This window comes from Carassius carassius, chromosome 18 (assembly GCF_963082965.1).
Source record: "Carassius carassius chromosome 18, fCarCar2.1, whole genome shotgun sequence".
Taxonomy (NCBI): domain Eukaryota; kingdom Metazoa; phylum Chordata; class Actinopteri; order Cypriniformes; family Cyprinidae; genus Carassius; species Carassius carassius.
In genome coordinates this window covers 9,372,753-9,398,601 of record NC_081772.1, presented here as the reverse complement: position 1 = coordinate 9,398,601, position 25,849 = coordinate 9,372,753, and the positions used below count along the sequence as shown (strand labels likewise).

General features: G+C 36.7%; 3 protein-coding genes across 4 annotated transcripts in view; 2 read left to right on the top strand and 1 right to left on the bottom strand.

Moving 5' to 3' along the window:
* The window catches only part of LOC132092303 (mitochondrial adenyl nucleotide antiporter SLC25A24-like), an 8,577-nt gene extending 5,359 nt beyond the window's left edge, over positions 1–3,218 (bottom strand). The window contains exons 1-4 of the mRNA XM_059498478.1: positions 2,733–3,218; positions 1,599–1,725; positions 1,256–1,343; positions 845–956 (exon numbers count right to left, since the gene is read on the bottom strand). Of these exons, the coding sequence (XP_059354461.1) occupies positions 845–956; positions 1,256–1,343; positions 1,599–1,725; positions 2,733–2,915 (510 nt within the window). The 5' untranslated portion in view covers positions 2,916–3,218. The remainder of the gene's footprint in view (positions 1–844; positions 957–1,255; positions 1,344–1,598; positions 1,726–2,732) is intronic.
* Positions 1–25,849, top strand: part of LOC132092304 (DNA replication licensing factor MCM3-like) — a 98,808-nt gene that overhangs the window by 10,651 nt on the left and 62,308 nt on the right. The gene's annotated exons all lie outside the window — the stretch shown is intronic.
* Positions 2,639–25,849, top strand: LOC132092302 (elongator complex protein 3-like). Of its 2 annotated transcripts, none has more exons than XM_059498476.1 (15): positions 2,639–2,687; positions 10,037–10,136; positions 10,215–10,353; positions 10,462–10,532; positions 11,370–11,433; positions 11,538–11,606; positions 12,965–13,119; positions 15,401–15,562; positions 15,980–16,106; positions 23,242–23,435; positions 24,205–24,295; positions 24,378–24,443; positions 24,535–24,750; positions 24,992–25,073; positions 25,590–25,849. In XM_059498476.1, exons 1-15 carry the CDS (start codon positions 2,657–2,659, stop codon positions 25,664–25,666), a joined length of 1,644 nt encoding a protein of 547 aa, XP_059354459.1. In that variant the 5' UTR covers positions 2,639–2,656; the 3' UTR covers positions 25,667–25,849. The 2 variants fall into 2 exon arrangements, with proteins under 2 accessions (XP_059354459.1, XP_059354460.1); XM_059498477.1 differs by lacking the exon at positions 2,639–2,687 and adding an exon at positions 9,442–9,516.

Here is a 25,849-nt window from a genome sequence, read left to right as displayed (position 1 = left end):
TCATCCTCAAAATCAATGATGAGCCATTCTCTCTTGTGCTCCTGCAGCAAAACCATTCTGATACTGTGCTGCCAGCCCGTCTGACACCAGCCGTGGACGCTGACAACCACAATGAAGACCTACTGCTTCACCTGCTCTCCTCACAATATCACTTCTACATCTTTGCCCAACCTCACTGATCTTCCATCAGTGCAGCAGTCAGATGACGAGTAATCCCAGTTCAGGACAGGCTTAAATTAGCTTCACTGCAATTGGCTGAGATGACTCAAGCCGAACTTGCAATGCTCAAAAAAATGTGAAAATCACAAAGTGACTGGCTTATTTTAAGTCTAAAACTGTAGTTAACCTGAAACGATTTTCGATGAAAGAAGCGGACAACCACAAACATTGTATTACTAAATAGTAAAAATAGGGCTTTGGTTTGTGTTAGAGGTAATCAGTAGTATTTATGATGAGTTTTACTTAAAACAGTATATGGTATGTCCTTATGAGTGTGAGGGATGCAACATTGTCTTGCACTTTGAACAAATATTTGTGTCACATTCGTTAACTTTTGACACTTAATCAGTTATCCTTCCTGATTTCAACACTTTTCCCATGATCCCCAAATACTCCCCACTGACAGAGGGATATAAATGGCTGGCCAAGCTGATTAGAGGGCTACCGAGCTGTGTGGTTGACTAGACAACTGAATGGGCGTCTGACCGGGCTGATGACATGTGACCATTTGACTACACTAAGCAGTGCCATCATCATAGCATCTAGTGATCATTGAAACTGATACCTGAGTCAAATCAGATGGCAATGTGTATAAAATTTGATGTAATGATTGTGTGGAACTTACAGTTGAGTGTTTCCAGTAGCGTATGATTTCCTGAAGGTCATTTGCTGGGTTGAAGAGGAAATGCTCCCTCCATTCATTCCAATCCAAAGTCATAGTTCCATCCGCATCAATACTGGAGGTCAAAGGGTCAAATTAGAGAAGACATGTGAATCTGGATTACAATGTCCTATGTGATGAAGTTATCATAGAGCCTAATGGGTGAATCAAAAAAAAAAAAAAAAAAAAATTTCAACTGAACAGGAAAAGCTATATTGATTGTTTTTTCTTCATGTAATATATGTGTACATATATGTAAATAAATATACAAATACTAAGCCTATTGCTGTGACACTTCTTTGATCATAGTCTGAATAGACTAGAATAGAATTTTTCATTCATTTCATTCTTGGTGTGAGCAGTTCTTAGGAGTACCTGTGGAGGATCTTCTCTGCATCTCGATCTGTCAAGTTTAAGCCTAAGTCTTTCAGTGATTGCTGGATCTCTCTGGCATCGATGCGACCTGCATATGCAATTAATGTTGTTCATAAATGATTATTTGGTGATCAACAAAAGCAGAAGGTGCAATGACGAGTCAGCACCTTTCACAATATATATCGTTTCAAGACAGCTTTACAGAAAGTCATGTTGTTGTCTATGATGCCTTGATGCTTTAACATAGAGTGGTTTTAGGATACAAATGATCCTATGAATCTAATGGTTAAAACGGATTAGTGGATTAGTCCTGAAAAAAACATACAGTATACTTCTATCTTACCATCCTGATTTTTGTCCAGACTCTTGAAGGTCAGTCTGAGTTTTTTCTCGTGTTCTTTCAGATACCTTGAAAACTCCTCAAAGTCCAGCCCTTCATCCTTATCAGTGTCTCCAGAGGCAAAGATTTTCTGCAAGAGAGAAACATAAACACAGTCCATGAGGTTCCTGGTAAATGTGCATCACGGAGTACTGAACCTAAATATAAACATTTATATTTTTGCACATCGTACAGATTCTCTGGAAACAATGATTTCTCAACTTCATGCTAGATTTCACAAAAAGCCCTTTAGCCCTCATTTCATATTCAAACAGTCCCAGCTTAGTTAGTTCTGACATCACTGAAGGCTTTAGAAACACTGCCACCCAATTGTGTCATTAAGATGCAATTCACGCTTCTACAATGCAGAAATGTAGGTGATACATATCTAAAAAGCAATTTGACAAGCAAATTCCTCTCATTCCTCTCCAAAATCAGTATGGACAAAACAAGAAAGGTATTATAATGTATCTGTGTCACCTGATGAGTTTGCAGGCACACTCTTTGTCTTTGAACTGATAGTGAGTCTTATTTGCTTAGGCGAGGTGGGGTTATATCATAAGAACGCCATCGGGTAATGGAATGTAGGTTTTATATGAGCATGAGTAGTACATGAGTGTCTTTACCCACCATTCTGATTTATGTGCACTTCCTCCCGTGAAACAGGAAATGGCATTACCTACCTGTGATTGGAAAACCCTATCTGAAAGAAAGGACAGCTGGGGGAATGTTGAGGCAGATCAGTAATTTCCTGTAGTTGTAGTTGGTTGACTATTTCTATGACTGAAATAGCATCAAATATTACTAGAAGAGGAGGCTGCCAATAAATGCATCAATTCTCAATCATATCTTTGAACTACTAACTTACTTATAGTATTTTACTATAAGGTTTAGCTTAGAAGCATGTATTATTATCTGCAATTTTACATCGAACAAAATGGTGGTCTTTTCTTAGTAGTAAATTTCCCTAGCGTGCGAACAATATAGGAACCCAACAGCCTGTCAACGTGGTTTATTGGGTTATGCGGTTTAGTACCCAGATCTACAGGAAAAGTGAGTCGACAACAGAAACACAGTGAGCCATTGAACTGGAATTACCTGCGCCCCTCCTTTGCCCATTGAGAAGCCCATAGCAGCCAGGCCCGTCTTGAGCTCAGAAACATCCACTTTCCCATCTTTATTAGCGTCTAACTTCTCAAACAAATCCGCGAAGGTTTTCGTGTTGTCCTCCTCCACACAATGCGATTCGGTGAACACGAATTTCCTTATAAGCTGATACATGATGCAGTTCGATGTACGGTGTATTTATATTTTTAATTTGTTTACCGCACGGGATCCAAAGAGTGCAGCGAAACCGCGGAACAACAGCAGCAGATGTTGCCTGTCGCTGGAGAAAACAGACCCTCCCTTAACGTCTTGCCCTACTTTGTTAGACTAAGACTAGTAATCATTATTTTATTGCCACTATCGCTTGAAACTCAACACTGTATCAGGTTTGAAGTAGACTTTCTGCCGAGCTGAGAAGGAGGGACCGACGGTAACATTACTACGGTATTTGTCTGCGTGCGGTGTTTCCTCGCCCTCGTTTTAGACGGACACACCCAAAAGAATTATATTTGACACGCTGCCAAGAATTATTAACAGAGGATGTTAGTCATTTATGCGCAGCATAGATAGATAGATAGATTATTATTTAGATGTATTATTATTATTCTGTTTGTATAGGCTGGTGATTTTCAGAGTAGTTTCAAAGAAGTTTTACAGGAAGTCCTGGCTGCAGGTTTGATTGTTTTTTATTTACTTATTTTTACCAACAAAATATTTGTATTAGTTTTATTATTTTATTATTACCCCAATGACATTATTATTATTATTGTTGTTATTATAGCTTGCGTGCTAAAAAATATGCAATCAATAACAGTGGATACAGAATATTCAGTTGCACAGCTGTAGAAACAAATCCCTATCACCCTAAATATAGCGAGTTACTACAGTAGTCAGATATGAATGGGGTAAATATAGCTTCAAAAGACTGCATAGCAATTATTATAATTGCAGTACATATTAGAGAATCAGATATCAGTCGAGGCATACACACTAACCTAAAAGCCTAGTTTATGGTGAGAGGCATTTACGAGAATTTACTGTATGGTTACTCCATTACAATAACCATTTCATGGTGCTCATAACAATCTCTAACGACATTTTTCTTAGAATATAATTCCTATATCACTAAGTATGAGGGATATATATATATTAGACAATAGCCCCTATGAGACAAAAAATGTCTCTACAACAGATTGTCTGAAGACTCTGAACACTAGAGGTCCTCCAGTGTGTACTTCAGAACTGCTGTAGCAAAGTGCGTGACAACTTTACGACAACTCTACTACATGTGTTGCTTTCTTCTTCTTCTTCTTCTTCTTGTATTTATAATGGCGGGTGGCAACTAACGTTTAAGATGCATATCCGCCCCCTACTGTGCTGGAGTGTGGGCCAGAAATGTATACTTCAGGAGAAAAAATAAAAAATAAATACATAAAAAAAAAAATAATAATAATAATAATAATAACTCCCTTTATAACATTAAGGAAACCAATGAATAAATTAATACAATAATCCCCAAGAACTTAAATTCTTTTCATTAAACCAGTTTCTTTCAAAAAAACCCACAAAGCTTTATATATCTGATCTCCAACTTTAAATAGGTTTTTAAGATTTAATGTGTTCCCTCCATATTTCTTTAATTCATCTCTTAATTTTATCCTTTGATTTTCATATTTGACACATTGGCTAATCACATGTTCTGCTGTTTCTTCTTCCATTCCACACTCACACATACCTGATGGATGTTTTTTCAATAAATGCATTGTTTTATTCAACCCAGTATGCCCCAATCGCAACCTCGAAATAATTATAGGTTCTCTTGTATGTCCACCTAATGATTTCATTCTTCCTACCATTTGTTTAATATTGTATAAATGACGTCCCTTCTTCCCTTCATCCCATTGTTTCTGCCATTCCTTCATAATATTATTCCTTATTTTTGCTTTACTTTCAGCTTTACTAAATGCTACTTCCATAATTCTATCATGTTTCAGAGCTTGCTTAGCCAACGCGTCTGCAGCTTCATTCCCCTCAATCCCCCTATGAGCTGGAATCCACATAATTCTGATTTCTGTTTTTATATGCTGAAGTCTGAACATAATTTCATACATTTCATATACAATATCAAGTCTGTTATTAGATGATAAAGACTGTAGAGACATCAATGAAGATAAGCTATCTGAACATATCACAACCTTGCCAATTTTATTTTGTTCTATCCACTGCAATGCCGTTAAAATAGCTAACAACTCAACCGTAAACACTGTTAGATGATCAGAAGTTCTTTCTTTAATACTTATCTTCAACTCTGGAATAGTGAATGCAATCCCAGTAAGACCACTCTTAGGATCCTTTGATCCATCGGTGAATACTGCTATAAAAGATTTATATACAGACCTTAGTCTGTCATCCACTATCTCTGCCCAGTTGCCCTCCCCTTTATGTCTTTTTATTTCCTCTTGAAAATGTAGGTCAACAATTAATGGTGGAAACAGCCAAGGTGGCGTGATTGGATAAGGGACAGTAGGACTGGACTTTCTCTCCTGTAACTCCATTTCAATTGCTATTTTTCCTGATGCCCAAGCAAAACATTCTACCTTTCCCTTTGCACTTTCCCAACATGGGTTTAGATACTTTACTGTTGGGTGCCTACTTTCATTATGCCCTTTTAGGTTTGCCCAATAATTCATCATCAACTGTTTGAATCGTAAATTTAGAGGTAACTCACCCATCTCCACTTGAACTGCACAAGCTGGAGAGGTCCTTATAGCCCCACAGCAGATTCTCAGTGCTTGATTTTGAATAACTTCTAGTGTCTTTATTGATGTTTTCGACGCTGATCTAAACACTACACTTCCATATTCTATCACAGGTCTCATTAAAGTAACATATAAATCTCTCAATGCCCTTCGGCTAGCGCCCCACTCTGACCCAGTTAAGCACCTCATTATATTTAAAATCTTCTTGCATTTTTCCTCTACTTTTCTTACATGATCTGTCCAGTTTAATTTGGAGTCAAATATTACCCCTAAAAACCTAAAACTATATACCTGCTCAATTAGTTTTCCATACATCAAAATCCTAGCGTCCTTCACCCTCTTCCGAGTAAAAACCATCATCTTTGTCTTCTCTACTGAAAATTTAAAACCCCATGAATAAGACCATTCTTCAATCACTCTTACAGATTCCTGCATTTTCTCTTGAATTAGTGTTAAACTCTTACCATTCTTCCAAAGGGCCGCATCGTCAGCAAACAATGACTTCCCGATATCATACTTTATTTTACAAAACACATCATTTATCATGATAGAAAAAAGCAATGGGCTTATCACACTACCCTGCGGAGTCCCATTTTCCACTCTAAATTTATTGGACACTGAAGTACCAATTTTTACCTGAATATACCTTTCATATAAAAAGCTTTTAATCCAATTAAAAGTTCTTCCCTTAATACCAATTTTATATAATTTAATCAATAATCCCTCTTTCCATACCATATCATACGCTTTTCTACATCTAAAAAAACTGCCATAACAGACTCCTTATTTATTTGAGCTTTTCTGATTTCAGTTTCCAAGCAAACCACAGGATCCATTGTTCCCCGTCCTTTCCGAAATCCACTCTGATAAAGAGATAAAAGTCCCTTATTTTCTACATAAAAAGTCATTCTTTCTACAATCATCCTTTCCATTATTTTCCCAACATGCGATGTGAGAGCAATAGGCCTATAGTTTGCTGGATTTGTAGGGTCCTTACCTGGTTTTGCTATAGGTATAATAATCGCCTCTTTCCAACTTATAGGTAATCTGCCTTCTACCCAGACCTTATTAAATAATCCTAAAAGTTTAATTTGAGTTAGAAATCCTAAATGCTTTAACATACTATAGCATATCTGGTCTTTTCCTGGGGCAGTTACTTTTGACTTATCTATTGCACGATTCATTTCTCTTAATGTAAATGGAGTATCCATAGCATCTTCTGTACTTTCCTTTCTTCTTAGAGCTTCTGGATATGCATCTCTAGTCTCTTCCCTCCCCCGTTTACTTGCCTCTGACAAATTATTAGAACTATAAATTTCCACTAAGGCCTTAACTATTATTTCAGCTTTTTCCTCATTTGTTACAGCTATGACTTCTCCTGATTTTAAAACTGGATACTGCCAATCTTTTCTAATTCCCCTCATTTTCCTTATCATTCCCCACACATCCCCCAATGGAGTTGTTCTACCTATACTACTACAATATTCTCTCCAACTATTCCTTTTTGCATTTTTCACTACTTTCCTAACTTGTGCTTGAGCCTTTTTATACTCCATTAATCTTTGAAAGTTGTGTGTTCTCTTCAATCTCTTAAATGCCCTGTTTCTTTCTTTAATGATTTTACTACATTCTTCTGTCCACCATGGAACTGCTTTCCTATTCATTTTCCCTTTACTTCTTGGAATAGATAACTTAGCCGCTCTCAAAACTACTTCCCTAAACTTAACATCAATTTTATCTATGTCTTGGTTTAGATCTATTTCACTACTTTCCACCTCGCATAAATACTCAAATTTTTCCCACTTAGCTTTATTAAATATCCATTTAGCCTCGCTTTCCTCTACCCTCTCATCACTTCCTACATGTATTTTACATAAAACAGGATAATGGTCACTACCTATAGTCGAATCCTCCCATATCTCCCACTCACAAATACCTGCCACCTCTTTTGACACCAGTGTTAAATCAAGTGCTAAACCTTTGCCTGTGTGAACATCTATTCTTTTTTTCCTCCCATCATTAAGGCACACCATCTCATTTTCTTCCAATAACTGTTCTATTATTTGTCCATTTAAATCAGTTTTTCCTCCTCCCCATAATTAACTATGAGCATTAAAATCAACACATAAAAAAATCTGATTATCCACTTTTCCTACAATCTGACATAATTGATCAAAAACTAGTTTTCTACACGGATTATAATAATTTATAACAGAAAGCTGCCCTTGATTAGTCCATATTTTTATTTTGATATACTCTTCTTCCCTTCCTTTTGCGATAACATGATAAGGAATATTCCTTTTGATAAATGTAGCACATCCACCTCCTATACCATTTTCCCTATCACCTCTTACACTAATATAATTATTTATACTAAAATCTAAATTCAGTGTCAACCATGTTTCTTGTATACATAACACATCAGGTGCAATTGGTAATGAATTGATAAAATGTTTAAATTCCTGCCCGTTTGCCACTAAACTTCTTGCATTCCATTGTAGTATAAGAACCATTTTGTCAGCCAACAGTTGAAACCTCCTGACTAGCCTGAGCACTTAATTCATTCCTCACCTCTTCCCAAGACAAGTCAGTAAGGTTTAGGTGATTCACAGCTGCCTTTACTATTATTTGTATCCTTTCCGTTTTTGATTTTGTTTCCGTTGTAGCATTGATGACTCCTGCGATGAAAATAATTAACTTCTTTAAATCAATCAGTACTTGACCATCTTTTGTCTGCTCCTGATGATTATTGCTCAGTTTTCCATTTGCCTGGTCTAACTTTCTCTCCTCCCTGTAGTTTACCATCTTGACAGCCTCTGCATACGAAATCTTATTTTGTACTCTAATCTGCTGGATCTCTACCTGCCTCTTCATCACTTCACATCCTCCGTATGCCACACTGTGATTCCCCCCGCAGTTACAGCATTTCAGTTGTACTTCTCTCCTACATTTCTGATACTCATGATCCTCACCACATCTAGCGCACCTTCGTTTCTCTTTACAATTCATAGCTGTATGCCCGAACCTCTGGCAGTTAAAACATCTCAAAGGTTTAGGGACATACTCTCTCACATTATATGACATGTATCCTAATGTTACTTTGTTTGGAAGTATTTCATCTTCAAATTCCAGCAGCACACTTTCACTGTCTTGTCTTATCCCATTTTTAAAGTTATGTTATCTGCTTACATTTTTCAATTTTCCTCCTTTCAAGTTTGCTTTTATTTCCTCCATATTAACATCCACAGGTATCCCCCAAATCACCCCTCTATTCCGCATGTATCTCTTCTCCACACGACTCACACTTATCACTTTATGTCTTCCGATCTCTTTCATTCTACACACCCTTTCTCTTTGTTCTTCATTTATACACATCATTAGTAAATTCCCATCTCTCAAAACTTTAGCCATCTTGACATCTCCAATCTGATTTTTCAATATTGTAGTTAACTTCACTGGACTCATGTCATGTACTCCTTTTTCTTCACTAAATCTAAGTATTACCTTGAATTCAGCATCATCCCCCTCCATATTACCATTAATTTCATCAGAATTACTCATCTTTTTAAATTTCACAATCGCGCTTCCCCGTTTATCTACTTGTCTATTCATTTCCTGATTAAACTCCATATGATCTTCACTCTCAGTTTCATCAGATTCTACCCATTCTGGCCCATTCACAGCACAGCTTTGCCTACCCGCCGCTGCTATCACTGCTTTGCCGTGTTTTCCCATCTCTTTCAATATAGCTCCTTGTCTTCTCTTCATTAAAGAACGAACAGTCGATCAGAACCGTTCCTGGAGCTCCGAAGAGTCACCAAACTCGTGCCCTGTTTGAAAACGAGTAGCGACGCTGCTAATGGACGCACATTGCACTGCCTATTCCATGTGTTGCTTTACGACACAGAAATCGCTTTACGGAACAGTGCAGCATGTTTACTGATGAGTTTGAATGTTAATACGAGTTCTGGATTATTTGTAGCTTGTTTCCAAGATGGGAAAACCGAAAAAGAAGAGTAAGTATTAACTGCTAATTGTATACAGGAGGTGTTCTGTAAGCTGCTTGGTGTTATGTCTAATATACTAACGTAAATGCTTGAGTATTGTATGTTTTAACATCATATGTAAGGGGATTTATTTTTTAACACTAGCTGTTTAGTAAATATTCGTTACTGTTAAAATGACAGTGTGACAAACAGTTAACAAAGTAATGTGGATGAATACTTATGTTTTTTTTTTGTTATTAAGGAAGCATTCATTTGGAATGTAGCTACTAACTTTTCTTGTTACTTCCAAAGCACAACAAAAGTATCTGTCAGTATATGTATGTTTGGAAAGCATTTTGGGTTAGACTTAAGTTTATGATTAAAAACAAAAAGTTGTAACAATCAAAGCTGTTAGTGCATCCAAAGTAACTAGTTTTGTCCTTTAAGTAGTCCTTAACAGTAGGGACAGGTGTCCGGAACCTGCATTCTGCTGAGAAAGAATATGCATAGAAGTTGTTTTTCTTATATTATCTGTCTGTGTCCTCATTAGGTGACTCGAGCCGTGCAGAACTGATGATGATGACTATTGCGGATGTCATCAAGCAGTTGGTTGAGGCCCATGAACAGGGAAAAGATGTTAACCTTAACAAGTCAGTGCATTTTTAAGTTTCATAAACACTTTTTTCTCACTGGAAAATGGTAAAGTAAGAGAGCTGGTGTTTTTATAGAGTCAAGACGAAGACATCAGCCAAATATGGTCTCTCTGCACAGCCACGGCTGGTGGATATCATTGCTGCAGTGCCACCTCACTACCGAAGAGCCTTGGTGCCCAAACTTAAAGCCAAACCCATCCGTACTGCCAGTGGGGTAAGGATGGCTTGATGGCCCATTTTTATTTGTATTGGGGTGGTGTAAAGATATCATAATGTAGAAATTAAACTGCTGCAAAGACTTTGATGTAATATATCTTTGTAGATTGCAGTTGTCGCTGTGATGTGCAAGCCTCATCGCTGCCCACACATCAGTTTCACCGGCAACATCTGTGTGTGAGTGAGTGTGACTGAAATAATGTGTCCATGTATTTCTGTTTCACTACCATTCAAAAGTTTGGGGTCCATAAGATTGTTTTTTTTTTTAAAGAAATTAATACTTTTATTGAGCAAGAATGTATTAAATGGATCAAAAGTAAGACTAAGGCATTTATAATGTTATAAAGTACTTTTATTTCAAATAAATCATGTTCTTTATAACTTATTGCTAACTTTTTAACATTTAAGTAAAAGTATTTTTTTTAATCAAAGTTTCCACAAACATTAATCAGCCCAACTGCTTTCACCACTGATAATGCTAACAAATGTTTCTTTAGCACCAAATCAGCATATTAGAATGATTTCTGAAAGATCATGTGACACTGAAAACTGGAGATTTGCTATCATTCATAAATTACATTTGCATTGACCTGTACTGTGAATGTAAATGTGTTGAAATAGTATTTTAAATTGTAATAATATTTCCTGCTATTACTGTTTTACTGTATGTTTGATCAAATAAAAGCTGTTCTTTTGAACAGAATAGACTTCTTTCGAAGACATTTGAAATTCTGACCGACCCTAAACTTTTGAACAGTAGTGTACATTTATTCATTCATACCATGTTTTTATACAAATGACCAATTCTACAACACAAGCTATTCATCCTATAGAACGGCTTACACCTTTTACAGGACATATTCCTTGTGGACCAACATCTGGTTTGAGCAGTTAGCATTATTTATCAGTTGGTGGAAAAACTTTTAGGAGCAAAATATAATGATAAATCTGGTCTCAGTTTTGATGTAGGTGTAGTGTGTATTTGTTTTCATATGCTTTCATATGCTCAAACAGCTACTGCCCTGGGGGTCCGGACTCAGATTTTGAATATTCTACACAGTCTTACACAGGATATGAGGTAATTATCCTTCTGTATCCCACTGCAATGCTATCACACGTTTTTATGAGGTTTGCACTGATGTTATGCCATACACTTCATTTCGATTGTCTATTCTTACCCAGCCCACGTCAATGAGAGCCATTCGTGCACGATACGATCCCTACCTCCAGACTAGGCACCGAGTAGAACAGGTGAGTCATCTTCATAAGCAGCATTTTTGGCATTGTACAGTCGTGGCCAAAAGTTTTGAGAATTACATAAATATTGGAAATTGGAAAAGTTGCTGCTTAAGTTTTTATAATAGCAATTTGAATATACTCCAGAATGTTATGAAGAGTGATCAGATGAATTGCATAGTCCTTCTTTGCCATGAAAATTAACTTAATCCCAAAAAACCTTTCCACTGCATTTCATTGCTGTCATTAAAGGACCTGCTGAGATCATTTCAGTAATCGTCTTGTTAACTCAGGTGAGAATGTTGACGAGCACAAGGCTGGAGATCATTATTTCAGGCTGATTGGGTTAGAATGGCAGACTTGACATGTTAAAAGGAGGGTGATGCTTGAAATCATTGTTCTTCCATTGTCAACCATGGTGACCTGCAAAGAAATGTGTGCAGCCATCATTGCGTTGCATAAAAATGGCTTCACCGGCAAGGATATTGTGGCTACTAAGATTGCACCTAAATCAACAATTTATAGGATCATCAAGAACTTCAAGGAAAGAGGTTCAATTCTTGTAAAGAAGGCTTCAGGGCGTCCAAGAAAGTCCAGCAAGCGCCAGGATCGTCTCCTAAAGAGGATTCAGCTGCGGGATCGGAGTGCCACCAGTGAATAAAGAATGGTACCAAAACACCCTCCAACAGCAACTTCTTCCAACAATCCAACAACAGTTTGGTGAAGAACAATGCATTTTCCAGCACGATGGAGCACCGTGCCATAAGGCAAAAGTGATAACTAAGTGGCTTGGGACCAGAATGTTGAAATTTTGGGTCCATGGCCTGGAAACTCCCCAGATCTTAATCCCATTGAGAACTTGTGGTCAATCCTCAAGAGGCGGGTGGACAAACAAAAACCCACTAATTCTGACAAACTCCAAGAAGTGATTATGAAAGAATGGGTTGCTATCAGTCAGGATTTGGCCCAGAAGTTGATTGAGAGCATGCCCAGTCGAATTGTAGAGGTCCTGAAAAAGAAGGGCTAACACTGCAAATACTGACTCTTTGTATAAATGTCATGTAATTGTCGATAAAAGCCTTTGAAACGTATGAAGTGCTTGTAATTATATTTCAGTACATCACAGAAACAACTGAAACAAAGATCTAAAAGCAGTAAAGCAGCAAACTTATTGAAAACTAACATTTATGTAATTCTCATAACTTTTGGCCACGACTGTACAGTTAAAATCATAAGGGATCATAAGCTACTTAATGGTTTTGATTTTACTGTGTACATCTGCAAAGTTGATGATCCTCAAGAGCATAAAATATTCTCATATTTTCCTTTCATGAGATGTTAATGTCGTTATGCTGCTGTGTTTGCACATCTAGCTTAAGCAGCTGGGTCACAGTGTGGATAAAGTGGAGTTCATTGTGATGGGAGGCACATTCATGGCTCTGCCGGAGGAGTACAGGGACTATTTCATCCGTACCCTCCACGACGCTCTGTCAGGACACACTTCCAACAACGTCACTGAAGCTGTCAGGTACTAGCGCCACATAATAAACTTGTCTATGACTGATAGAATCAGGCCACCCTTAATTATGAGTTTCATGGCACAAATTTCTGCCAGGAGAGGGCAAGGAACAGTCCATCACCATATATATATATATATATATATTTCAATCAATACAGATAAACTGAAAAAAAAAACTTATATGACCAGTATATCATGAATGCCTACTCGCATTTTCTTCAGAAGTAATTATGCATAAATGTACTTGTTTTCAACCCATTACACAACTGTTTCAAGATCAGTCGATAACTGCAGGAATTAAATTACAGTTACATAAAAGCCGAGGGGATGGAGCAGCTGTGTTGACTTATGTGTGTCTGGAGAAAATCACTAGTTTATAAGCTCTGACTTGGGACCAGTGTTTTTGTTGTTGGATAATAGTTAGTATAAGCTAAATGAACAAATGCAGGCCTTGGATCAGTTAAAGCACAGTGCCAAAAACCTCCTGGTGAGCAAATTTGGTTGCATGGCAATGTTGAGAGGCTTTTGGACTGGTCTTCAACCATCAGAGCAGCTGCACTGGCTCTGCTTTTTGCCTAGACACAGAACAAAAAGACAGAATGTTGCATTTTGGGTATTTGCTTAAATGATGATGTCAGTGTGTTATTAGCCTCATCTCCTGATATGTAATTTAACTCTTTAGCCGGCATTAACTTGCACATTTATGTCTAACAAAGTAAATCTTTTAACTTTGACCATTAGTCTAAGACAGTTTAAATATGTATAAATACGGTGTTTCTTGATAAGAGAGAGTGTGTTTGTGTGTGTGTGCATGTAGGCAGAGGTCCACAGGATTGTCGGCACACCACAGCTTATCAGCGGGTTTAAGATGACACGATTGCCATAATTGTTCCGGCGGCTAATCAGCCAGAGATGGGCGAGACAACAGTTCGATTTCAGGCACATTGCTAATCTCAGCAGAGGGTGTGTGTGTGTGTGTGTGTGTGTGTGTGTAAGGGAGAGAGAAATAAAGAGAATAAAAAAATTTGAAATGCTCTGTTGGTTTCATAACTGCATTGTCTAAAACTGGAGAAAGAAACAGGAGCTAAATGGACAGAAAGAGTTTTTGGGCTATTAAACGTGCATTAAAACTTCGGAACAATATCAGGCATGACAGGAAGCCCAAAACCATGCATTTCAGAATTATTATTTAATTGATGCAAGCCAGTACAGTTGGCCAATTGAAACCAGCTCAGTCAGATAATACGTAGTTTTCATATTATCAACAGAAACTTTTATAGGTTACTATAATAGATGTTTTTATTTTATTCAGAAGTCTTTTAAAAAAAGCCATTTTAAAAGAGTTTTTGTTTTTGTAGTTCAAATGTACATTGCACACACACACATACATACATACATACATACATATTTGCAGTGGTGGCCAAAATGATTAGAACACTTGTATTTTCACTAGCTAAAAATGGTTTTCTATATTTTGCTGTAGTGTGTCAGTAGGAAATAACAGTTTACATTTCCAAACATTCATTTTGCCATTAATTGTAATACTGCTAATCCAGTGAGATTTTTGTTTGCACAAGGAGTCTGAAAACAGCCAGTGCTCCACACAGAGATCTGATCTCACCATCATCAGTCTGTCTGGAGTAACATGAAGAAACAGAACAAACTGAGACAGACTAAATCCAGAAGAACTGTGGCAATGTCTCCAAAACGCTTTAAGAAACCTACCTGCAAAGCTACCTGGAAGACTATGCTCAATGATACCTAGGGCAAAAGCTGCTCTAAACACAAATGATATTAACACCAAATGTTGATTTAATTTAGTTAATAGACGTTAACTGATAATGAAGATCTATTTATGACATTATTTTTGACAACATCCTCATTTACAGCATTTTTACACAAGTGCTTACAACTTTTAGCAGTACTGTAGCTTTGCAGGTCGGTTTCTTGAAGCATCTTGGAGACGTTGCTACAGTTCTTCTGGATTTAGTCTGTCTCAGTTTGTTCTGTTTCTTCATGTTACTCCAGACAGATTGATGATGGTAAGATCAGATCTCTGTGTGGAGCACTGAATGTTGTCAGACTCTCACTGGATTATTACAATTAATGAACAAATAAACAACAGCATTTATTTAAAATAGAAACCCTTTGTAGCATTTTTATTGTCTTTACTGTCACTTTTGAACAATATAATGTCCCTATTAATTTCTTTAAAAAAATAAATAAATACATACATGTATGTATAAAATAGTATCAGTATTTTTAGAGTTTAGAATTTTTTTTCCCCCAGATACTCTGAACGCAGTAACACCAAATGTGTCGGCATCACGATTGAGACCAGACCGGACTACTGCCTAAAGAGACACTTGAGTGACATGCTGGCCTACGGTTGCACCAGACTTGAGATCGGCGTACAGAGCGTTTATGAGGATGTGGCTCGTGATACCAACAGGTCAGTGTTTGCTGCTTTTAAAATTAGGGCTGAGCCACAGAGTCGAAGATGAGTGTTTGGTATTGGGTTAAACTTGATCCTGGGATGTTAATTAGCATAACATCGTTGTTCAGACTTCCAGTGAGTCTTTTTGTGTTGGAAATGATGTTGGAAATTGCTCTGTTTACTTGCTTGATTATGTGTTATTTAGGAATCACTTCAAGGGTTTAGTAGTCTATGCTATTTACTCTATACTTACTCTTTTTGGTGTAGTTGTAAGTGCTTTGCTGAGAACAGCATGGAATTTAAGGGACCTTGTTAAAAACATAAATAATTCAAAAAAAATTATTTTTACCCAGCGATATGACCAAATTTTGTTTTGCAAAACTTAGGATGACATTTCATTTGCAACTTGTGCATGTTTCTAACTTTTTTCAGGGGACATACTGTTCGGGCTGTGTGTGAATCTTTCCACCTGGCTAAGGATGCTGGTTTTAAAGTTGTTGCTCACATGATGCCAGACTTGCCCAATGTCGGTATGGAAAGAGATGTGGAGCAGTTTATAGTGAGTACTTTATTGATCAGTGTAATTCTGCATTTACCTCTAAAATCTGCCACTAAACACAATGTGAAAATGGCAACATGATTAAGCATGAGTGCAACTGTGGAGTCATTTTTTTTATTTATTACAAAATTGTTTGGTGTAGAATACAAATCTTAAAGGCATAGTTCACCTAAGAATGAACATTCTGTCCTCTTTTACATCATTTATCCTCATATTGTTCTAAACCAGTATGACTTTATTCTGTGGGATGTTTAGCAGAATGTAGGATCCAGTAATAACAAAATTCATGCACATTAATGTACACTACCATTCAAATACTTGGGGTCAGTATGATTAAAAAACATATTTATATATATTTTCAGTATGAATTAAATTGATCAAAAGTGATAGTAACTATATTTGTTTATTGCAGGAGTTTCCAACCCTGCTCCTTTATAGCTACCGTCCTGCATATTTCAGCTCCAATCACAATCAAACACACCGGAACCAACTAATCGAAGTGTTCAGGGTTACTTAATAACTACAGACAGGTGTGTTGAAGTAGGGTTAAAACTGATGTCTGCAGGTAGCTCACCAGGAGCAGCGTTGGAGATCCCTGGTTCACAGTTTCCACAAAAATATTAAGCAGCACAGTGGTTTTCAACATTTATAATAAAAATGTTTCTTGACCACCAAGTCAGCATATTAGAATGTTTTCTGAAGAATCGTGTGACATGGCAGACTGGAGTAATGGCTGTTGAAAATTCAGTTTTGCATCACATGAATAAATTTAATGTTACAATATAAATAGACAACAGGTCTTTTAAATTGTAATATTTTACATTATTATAGCTTTTTACTGTATTTCTGAACCAATAAATGCAGCCTTTGTTGAGCATAAGAGTTATTTTAAAAACATTTAAAAAATCCTACCAACTCCAAACTTTTTGAATGGTAGTGTATTCAGATATGGTGCAAAGAGATGTGTCACGGCAGGATTGATGTCAGTGATGTCAAACATGGTTCTTTCGTGTATCATAACCATGCCAAATTTGAACATGCACAGCTGATGCAGAGATGACTTCATTTTTTGTCTGTTCCTCACACAAAGCTATTTAAAAAGCCATTAGAAGATTTGTAATATAGCACAAAAGTTTTAATATTCTTCCAAATGTTTCCTTTGGTGTTTGCCTGAATAAATTAAGTCATGCTGGTGAGGAAATAATGACAGTTTTTATTCTAAAAAAAAACCTGCAAAAGTGCCACTTCAATAATCATATTTGGATTATTTAAAATACGGCTCAAACGTAAGCTTCAAGAGGATTATGGGATGTAATGCTTTGTAATTTAAGGTCCTCATACATTCAACTGTTTATTCTGTAAGCTCCTTTATTGTAAATGAACTGAGCAGAGGGTTATTTAAATGCACAAGTTCATCTCTGTACCTAACAGGTTATGCAGATGGTTTACAAAATGTCATTTTCCTTAACGAAAGGTCTTCAATTAATCAACGTTTCTGTGAATTGGCTGGTGGGATATCCAAAATTTCCATATTACTTTCGGGTGCTCTATTAACTTTGACACTCAAAGTTTTAGAAATTACTGAGCCGTATTCATCATCAAGTAGACTTCCCAGAGGTATTAGCATAAGAAATGAGAAATGTAAATGTCTCAAATTTTGAGTTTAAATAAAAAAATAAATAACAAAATGAAATTGTTTTCCATATCACACAGCCATAGGTTACAATGCGAAGAGGCAAATAGAGGTTATACACAAAATGTACAGTACATGAACACGTAACATAACCTTGAAGAAAAATCTGCTTTTATCGGGTGTTGTAACTAATTGTTACATAGCAGGAATGATGGGTAAAATGTGAATGAAGTAGGGAATGATGTGCCATGGCAGGCTGCTCTTTTATACCCTCTGTCAGTGTCCAGCTGTGACGCATTGGTTCACATTATCAGGGGCTTCATTATGTGAAGTGAATAGAGCATTCATTATGGTGGGTTTCATTACTGAAGCATGGAGATCCAATCAGTGACTGTGCTCTGGAACCCATTCAAAGTGCTTCTCTCTGAAAGACTGTATTAAACACCAACCGGGAACAATCCAGGTGCCAACGGGTTTCTATGATGTCTTAAGCAAACGCTGTCAGTGCACGATCTTATGAGTTTAGCGATTTTAAAGCAGGTGATTATTTCCCATTAGGAGAACAGAAGAGCCTAGAATGAAGTGAATGACGTTAATGTTGCATAAGAAACAGCATGATTAACTGAGTGCAATTAAATAAATAATATTTTGCATTAGCAGTCACATAAATGCCACTTAACTGTAGAAAAGAACCATTAACTTTTTATTGCAATCATCCAGTCTCTAGAGTCTTCGAAAACATATGTCTCTAAAGCTAAAAGTCTTCACTTAGATTTTTAGATTTGTTGTACCAAGTCCGCATTACACCTACCTAATTTCCCACTGGGAGGCTTTTACTCGCCTCCACACTGCTGCAATCAACTGACAGCTCCTAAATATTTGGACAGCAATACCTTTTTGCTCTTTATTTGTACAATTTGTAATGGTAATATTGCAATTAGAGGCTAAAGTGCAAACAGTCTATTCAAAAATATTCCCTTTTTTACATTTGTGACTTATTTTTGTCCACTTTTAATGTTGGTCAGTCTTTCTTGTACTAATAAACAGTATTTGGAGCTATGAATTCTGATGAAATAAAATGTAACCACTATCCAGTCTGACTATTTTTACAAGAGCTCTTAATAGTGAAATAAACTTTTATCAAAGTTCAGGAAAGTTGCCACTGAAGGATTTAGGATTGTGCTCAACAATTATTTGTGCACAATTTTTGCCATGACATGACATTATTTTAACTGTGGCTTCAGGCTAGGGATGCACCAGTATTAAAGTTCTTGCTGATACTGATAAGACTTAAAATAAGAGATTATTATTATGTTGTGGTCATTAATCTATAAATTACAATATTACAATTCTGGCCGTTACCAATAAGATAATAATTAATTATTTTTATGTTATGGCCAATAACCAATAAGTTACCGATATTAAAATTCAGGCTGATACTAATAAGACGGTAAATATTTTTCATTTTATGACCAATAACCAATAAGTTACATATATAAGAATTCTAGCTGATAGTGATAAGACGGTTAGTTATTTTCATGTTATCATATGTCAATAACCGATAAGTTAACCATGTTAAAATTCTGGCTGATACTGAAAAGATGTTTAATTATTTTTATGTTATGGCCAATAACCGATAAGTAACCGATATTAAAATTCTGGCTGATACTGATAAGAATGTTAGATATTTTTATGTTATGGCGAATAACCAATAAGTTACAGATATTAAAATTCTAGCTGATATTGATATGATGTTGAATTATTTTTATATTATGGCAGATAACCAAAAAATTGCTGACATTTAAATTCTGGCTTACACTGATAAGATGAATGATTAATTATAATCATGTTATTGCTGTTAAGCAATAAATAACCGATATTAAAATTGTGCCTAACATGAGGTATTTGCATGTTACAGTCATTAACCGATAAATCTATAATATCAAAGTACTATACTATTTTGTCTAAATAAATAAAAAATTAAACACTAAAAACATTTAGGCACAATGTTCAGTATAATTTATATTTGCTAAAGATTATATTTTATCACGCTATTAAATTAGCATTATTTGCATTTTGTACCCTCTGCAGTTAACAACCACATCCCAGCAAACTCACTTGTAAAATAATGTTCAGTGTGTTTGTCAGCACAAAGTGCATGCCATTTTGTTTTCCACTTCATATTCCTGTCTATTAATACCTCCAGCGTTTTATTGACATCTGTTTCACGCATAAGTTTGAGTGTATATTAAATAATCTCTCACACACCTGTTGCGATATCTCTGTGATAGAGAGCCATTAGGAGGCATTGTGTCAGAGCAAGAGAGAGGGAGATTAATGGCTGTGGAAGGTGGTCTCTGACCCCACCGCTATCAGCTCTCCTCCTCTGCCACCATGTGCCCACACAACCTCAGCTATATCCCCGACCGGCCGTGCTCGGCCGGTTTATCTCACCTAACCTGCTTTCTGTGATGCTCATGCTCTCCTCTTCCCCTCCCACTTGCGTATTTGCTTGCTCGCTCTTCGTCACGCCTCCCTCACCTTCCGAGACGGGGACCTGTCTCTGCTATCTCAGGATGAGTGTGTGGTGGAAAGGAACGTGGCTTAGTGATAATGGAATCCCATTACTGACTCGTCTGACTCTCACTTATCACTTATCAGACTGTTTGCAGGCTCCCCTCCCTACATAAAAAATAACACTCAGTGTAAATATATCACACAAAAACTTGTTTCATTTGACTCTTAGAGTAAGGAGAAGCGCATGCCTAGTTGTGACTCAAATAATCCGTCATTTCAATTTGTCTGTTTAAGGGAACTATTTTTGTTTGTTTGTGCTATTTAGAGCCAATGTTTAGTTTAGACTCATGCAGTCTTTGTTTAAATGCACCAGTGTCCAGTTGAATGATTCATTAGTGTGTCAGGAAGTAGGACAGTAGCAATTAAATGACCATTGGCATTGTCTCTTTGATTGTAATGGTTACATTTCAAAGTGTGCTGCATGACCCCTGAGCTTTTCAAAGTGACAAGGGTAAATCAGATTCCCTCACAAATACACTTAAGAAGAAGACATAAGCAAGATCAGTGATGGAGGGCATTGAGACTTTATTTAGCAGTTTTCCAATTCTTAAACTTGTGAATGATGTTACTTTCCAGTTACGTTTCATCCAATAAGTACTTCAGGTGAAATTAATCAATAAACTTTGCATCACAAGTATGTAATAGTAGTACACAGTCTGTCAGCATACAATACAAACTAAATATGCTTATATTCCGCTTAGAATTGTTTTATGAATCTCATCCCTACAGCTTCTTATCTCGGTTTAAATTTCTTTAGTAACAAGTTTGTAAAAAGATAACTTGTAAATATTTTCATAAAAGATAACTTGTGCTTTTATGATCTGGGAAGTTATAGTACCGTAAGTGAAGTCTTTATGTTTTAGTTTTAAATATTTGTAAATATTTGAGATTTATTACGGCAATGATAAAAAAATAATTATTTTATATATGTGTGTGTGTGTGTGTGTATATATATATATATATATGTATATATGTGTATATATATATATATATATATACGTATATATATACGTATATATATATATATATATATATATATATATATATTATATATATATATATATATATATATATATATATATATATATATATATTATATGTGTATATATGTACAGTCGTGGCCAAAAGTTTTGAGAATTACATAAATATTAGTTTTCAAAAAGTTTGCTGCTAAACTGTTTTTAGATCTTTGTTTCAGTTGTTTCTGTGATGTACTGAAATATAATTACAAGCACTTCATACGTTTCAAAGGCTTTTATCGACAATTACATGACATTTAAGCAAAGAGTCAGTATTTGCAGTGTTGGCCCTTCTTTTTCAGGACCTCTGCAATTCGACTGGGCATGCTCTCAATCAACTTCTGGGCCAAATCCTGACTGATAGCAACCCATTCTTTCATAATCACTTCTTGGAGTTTGTCAGAATTAGTGGGTTTTTGTTTGTCCACCGGCCTCTTGAGGATTGACCACAAGTTCTCAATGGGATTAAGATCTGGGGAGTTTCCAGGCCATGGACCCAAAATTTCAACATTCCATCATGCTGGAAAATGCATTGTTCTTCACCAAATTGTTGTTGGATTGTTGGAAGAAGTTGCTGTTGGAGGGTGTTTTGGTAACATTCTTTATTCATGGCTGTGTTTTTGGGCAGAATTGTGAGTGAGCCCACTCCCTTGGTTGAGAAGCAACCCCACACATGAATGGTGTCAGGATGCTTTACTGTTGGCATGACACAGGACTGATGGTAGCGCTCACCTTTTCTTCTCCGGACAAGCCTTTTTCCAGATGCCCCAAACAATCGGAAAGGGGCTTCATTGGAGAATATGACTTTGCCCCAGTCCTCAGCAGTCCATTCACTATACTTTCTGCAGAAGATCAATCTGTCCCTGATGTTTTTTTTGGAGAGAAGTGGCTTCTTTGCTGCCCTTCTTGACACCAGGCAATCTTCCAAAAGTCTTGGCCTCACTGTGCGTGCAGATGCGCTCACACCTGCCTGCTGCCATTCCTGAGCAAGCTCTGCACTGGTGGCACTCCGATCCCGCAGCTGAATCCTCTTTAGGAGACGATCCTGGCGCTTGCTGGACTTTCTTGGACGCCCTGAAGCCTTCTTTACAAGAATTGAACCTCTTTCCTTGAAGTTCTTGATGATCCTATAAATAGTTGATTTAGGTGCAATCTTAGTAGCCACAATATCCTTGCCTGTGAAGCCATTTTTATGCAATGCAATGATGGCTGCATGCGTTTCTTTGCAGGTCACCATGGTTAACAATGGAAGAACAATTATTTCAAACATCACCCTCCTTTTAACATGTCAAGTCTGCCATTCTAACCCAATCAGCCTGACATAATGATCTCCAGCCTTGTGCTCGTCAACATTCTCACCCGAGTTAACAAGACGTGTATGTTGAAGTCGTGCCCTAATGGTTAGAGAGTCGGACTCCCAATCGAAGGGTTGTGAGTTCGAGTCTCGGGCTGGCAGGAATTGTGGTTAGGGGGAGTGTACAGTTCTCTCTCCACCTTCAATACCACGACTTAGGTGCCCTTGAGCAAGGCATCGAACCCCCAACTGCTCCCCGGGCACCGCAGCATAAATGGCTGCCCACTGCTCCGGGTGTGTATTCACAGTGTGTGTGTGTGTGTGTGTACACTGCTCTGTGTGTGTGCACTTCGGATGGGTTAAATGCAGAGCACAAATTCTGAGTATGGGTCACCATACTTGGCTGAATGTCACTTCACTTTCATGTATGTATGTATGTATGCATGTATGTATGTATATATACATGTATATGTCTTTTTAAATTCATGCCAAAAATTAAAATGTTTTTGTTTTTAATGGTTTTATCCAAGTAGTGGACTCATTACTGGTCCTAGTTGAGTAAGTCTCATGTTTGCACTGCTCTGCTAAAACATCTCTTGTCTCTGTCACTAGGAGTTTTTTGAGAATCCTGCATTCAGACCAGACGGGCTCAAACTTTACCCTACACTGGTGATTCGGGGCACCGGACTGTATGAGCTGTGGAAAACGGGCCGCTATAAGAGCTACTCTCCCAGTGCCTTAGTGGATCTGGTTGCACGAATTCTAGCGCTGGTTCCACCATGGACTCGTGTGTATCGTGTACAGAGGTACGATGGACTTAATGTTGGAGTTTTAGACTTAATGTTACTATGTTTTAAAGTTTGTTTTGGCCATAATTATGGTTTGATCAATTTATTATACATTGATATTACAATTTACATTAAATTTATAAGGTTTTTAATATATTTTCAAATATAATTAATTCCTGTAGAGGCAAAGCTGAATTAACAGAAGCCATTTCTCTAGTGTTCACATGATCCTTCAGAAATCATTCAAAGAATTCCATTTCAAATATGAATGCAAGGGAGTGAATGCACAGACATGAATTTCTTCTTCATTCAGTACATTCCAGCCTCTGGCCTGTGAATTTATACAGTGACAAGACCAAAAGAATATCATTCTGAATCATTTTCATGTAAAATTAATCAGAAACAAATGTACATTTTTAAATGAAACAAATGTGGTTAGGCATCACAACGTTTATAACATTTATAAAAACTTATATTATTTTGGGTTTTGGAAAATTTACATTTAACAGTGTTATTTAATGATTGGTGTTTTTAAAAATGAACTAATTGAGTATTAAATTATGGCAAGGGTAATTAAAATGTAAAAGCAGGAAACTAGCATTAACAATTAAATATCCAGTTTCATCCAGTATCGATAAATAAATAAAAAAGTCTCTAATATCAATAATTGATATGGTACCAATACATGCATATATAATTTATTATTTAATCATATTCATTATAGTGTGACCACCATTTAGTTTTTAAACGGCTTTGAAGAAAGCTGATGATCTCTAGCCTCTTTCAGGGATATCCCAATGCCATTGGTGAGCTCTGGGGTGGAACACGGGAATCTGAGAGAGCTGGCATTGGCCAGAATGAAAGACATGGGCACTGAGGTAACCTTAATTATCATTCATTTAGTTTGTTTGCTATATGAATTCAAGGCTATTGAGTAAAAGCTGTTGTGGACTCTTGCAGTGTAGAGATGTACGAACCAGGGAAGTGGGCATACAAGAGATTCATCACAAAGTTCGACCATATCAGGTTATTCATGTTTGGTGTTAGAAGTCATCGGAAACCTGTTGTTAAGGTTTGTACAGTTAGCAACAGGAAATAATTTCTGTGCTTCCTGTAGGTTGAGCTGATCCGCAGAGACTATGTGGCTAATGGGGGCTGGGAGACTTTCCTGTCTTATGAAGACCCCGAGCAGGACATTTTAATTGGTCTCCTGCGTCTTCGTCGCTGCTCACCACAGTCCTTCCGGCCTGGCGTTTCCATTGTCCGGGAGCTGCATGTCTATGGAAGCGTGGTCCCTGTCAGCAGCCGAGACCCCAGCAAGTTTCAGCATCAGGTAAAGAAGCCTTATTTCTGTCAGTAAAACAAAGTTACTTTACTGTCACCTGGAAAAATTACGAACACATGATTTTTCATTAATAATGGTTAAAAGTATATATTGAAAAACTATTCATCTGGTGTCAGTGTGAATGTAAATTTATGTAAATTGCAATTGAATTGAATTTTATTTATAAAAAAAAAAAAGTAAGTACTGATGCACATTCTAATGTTCTTTTTCTCCTCGTGTGCATTTGTAGGGTTTTGGGATGATGTTGATGGAGGAGGCCGAGAGGATAGCCAGGGATGAGCACGGCTCAAGCAAATTGGCTGTTATCTCAGGTATCAAAAATATTCCTTTTTCCTTTAATCAGAGCAAATTCGCTTATATCAAGTTATAAATTGATACTCCAATTTAAAATAACTTGTTTTCTGTTTTAATTTTTTTTTGTAAATATTATTTCTGTGACAAAGCTACATTTTCAGCAGCTATTCCTCCAGTATTTAGTGTCACATGATTCTTCAGAAATTATTATAATATGCATTTCATATTATTGTCAGTGTTGAAAACAGTCTGGTGCTGCTTAATATTTTTGTGGAAATCATGATACAATTATTTGATGAAAATAAAGGTCAATAAATGACATCATCTTTTAAAATGTAAATCATTTGTAACACTCAAAGTACTTTATTGTTACTTTTGCTAAATATAATTTTTGTCGTTTTCTCAAATTTGCATGTTTTTGGTCCAAATAACATTCCCCACGGTGCCTCTATTAGAGCATGTAACATTAAAAGAAAGATTCTTTTTGTAAATCTGAATTTTTGGTCATTGTTCATGTTTTATGTTGGATTCAGGTGTTGGAACAAGGAATTACTACAGAAAAATGGGCTATGAACTGGATGGGCCGTATATGTTGAAGAGCCTTTACTGAAGCAGAGAGGAATCCATATCAAGATGAATCATATTCAATGGAGAAAATCATCTGGCATGCAGGACACCGACTTTAAGGGGATCTTTACACCCAACCTATATTGGACTGGACTTGAGGATTGCAGAGAGCGTGTGTGAGTGGTCATCACAAAGCAAACTTAACTATTGTTACATGCCAGCAAAA

What these genes read in the sequence shown, in the direction of transcription:
- LOC132092302 (XM_059498476.1), top strand. Translation starts at nt 2,657, where the DNA reads ATGCGGTTTAGTACCCAGATCTACAGGAAAA. An exon ending in GTGGCTCGTGATACCAACAG is followed by an intron (nt 15,563 to 15,979) that starts GTCAGTGTTTGC and finishes AACTTTTTTCAG; the next exon opens with GGGACATACTGTTCGGGCTG. An exon ending in CAAATTGGCTGTTATCTCAG is followed by an intron (nt 25,074 to 25,589) that starts GTATCAAAAATA and finishes TGTTGGATTCAG; the next exon opens with GTGTTGGAACAAGGAATTAC.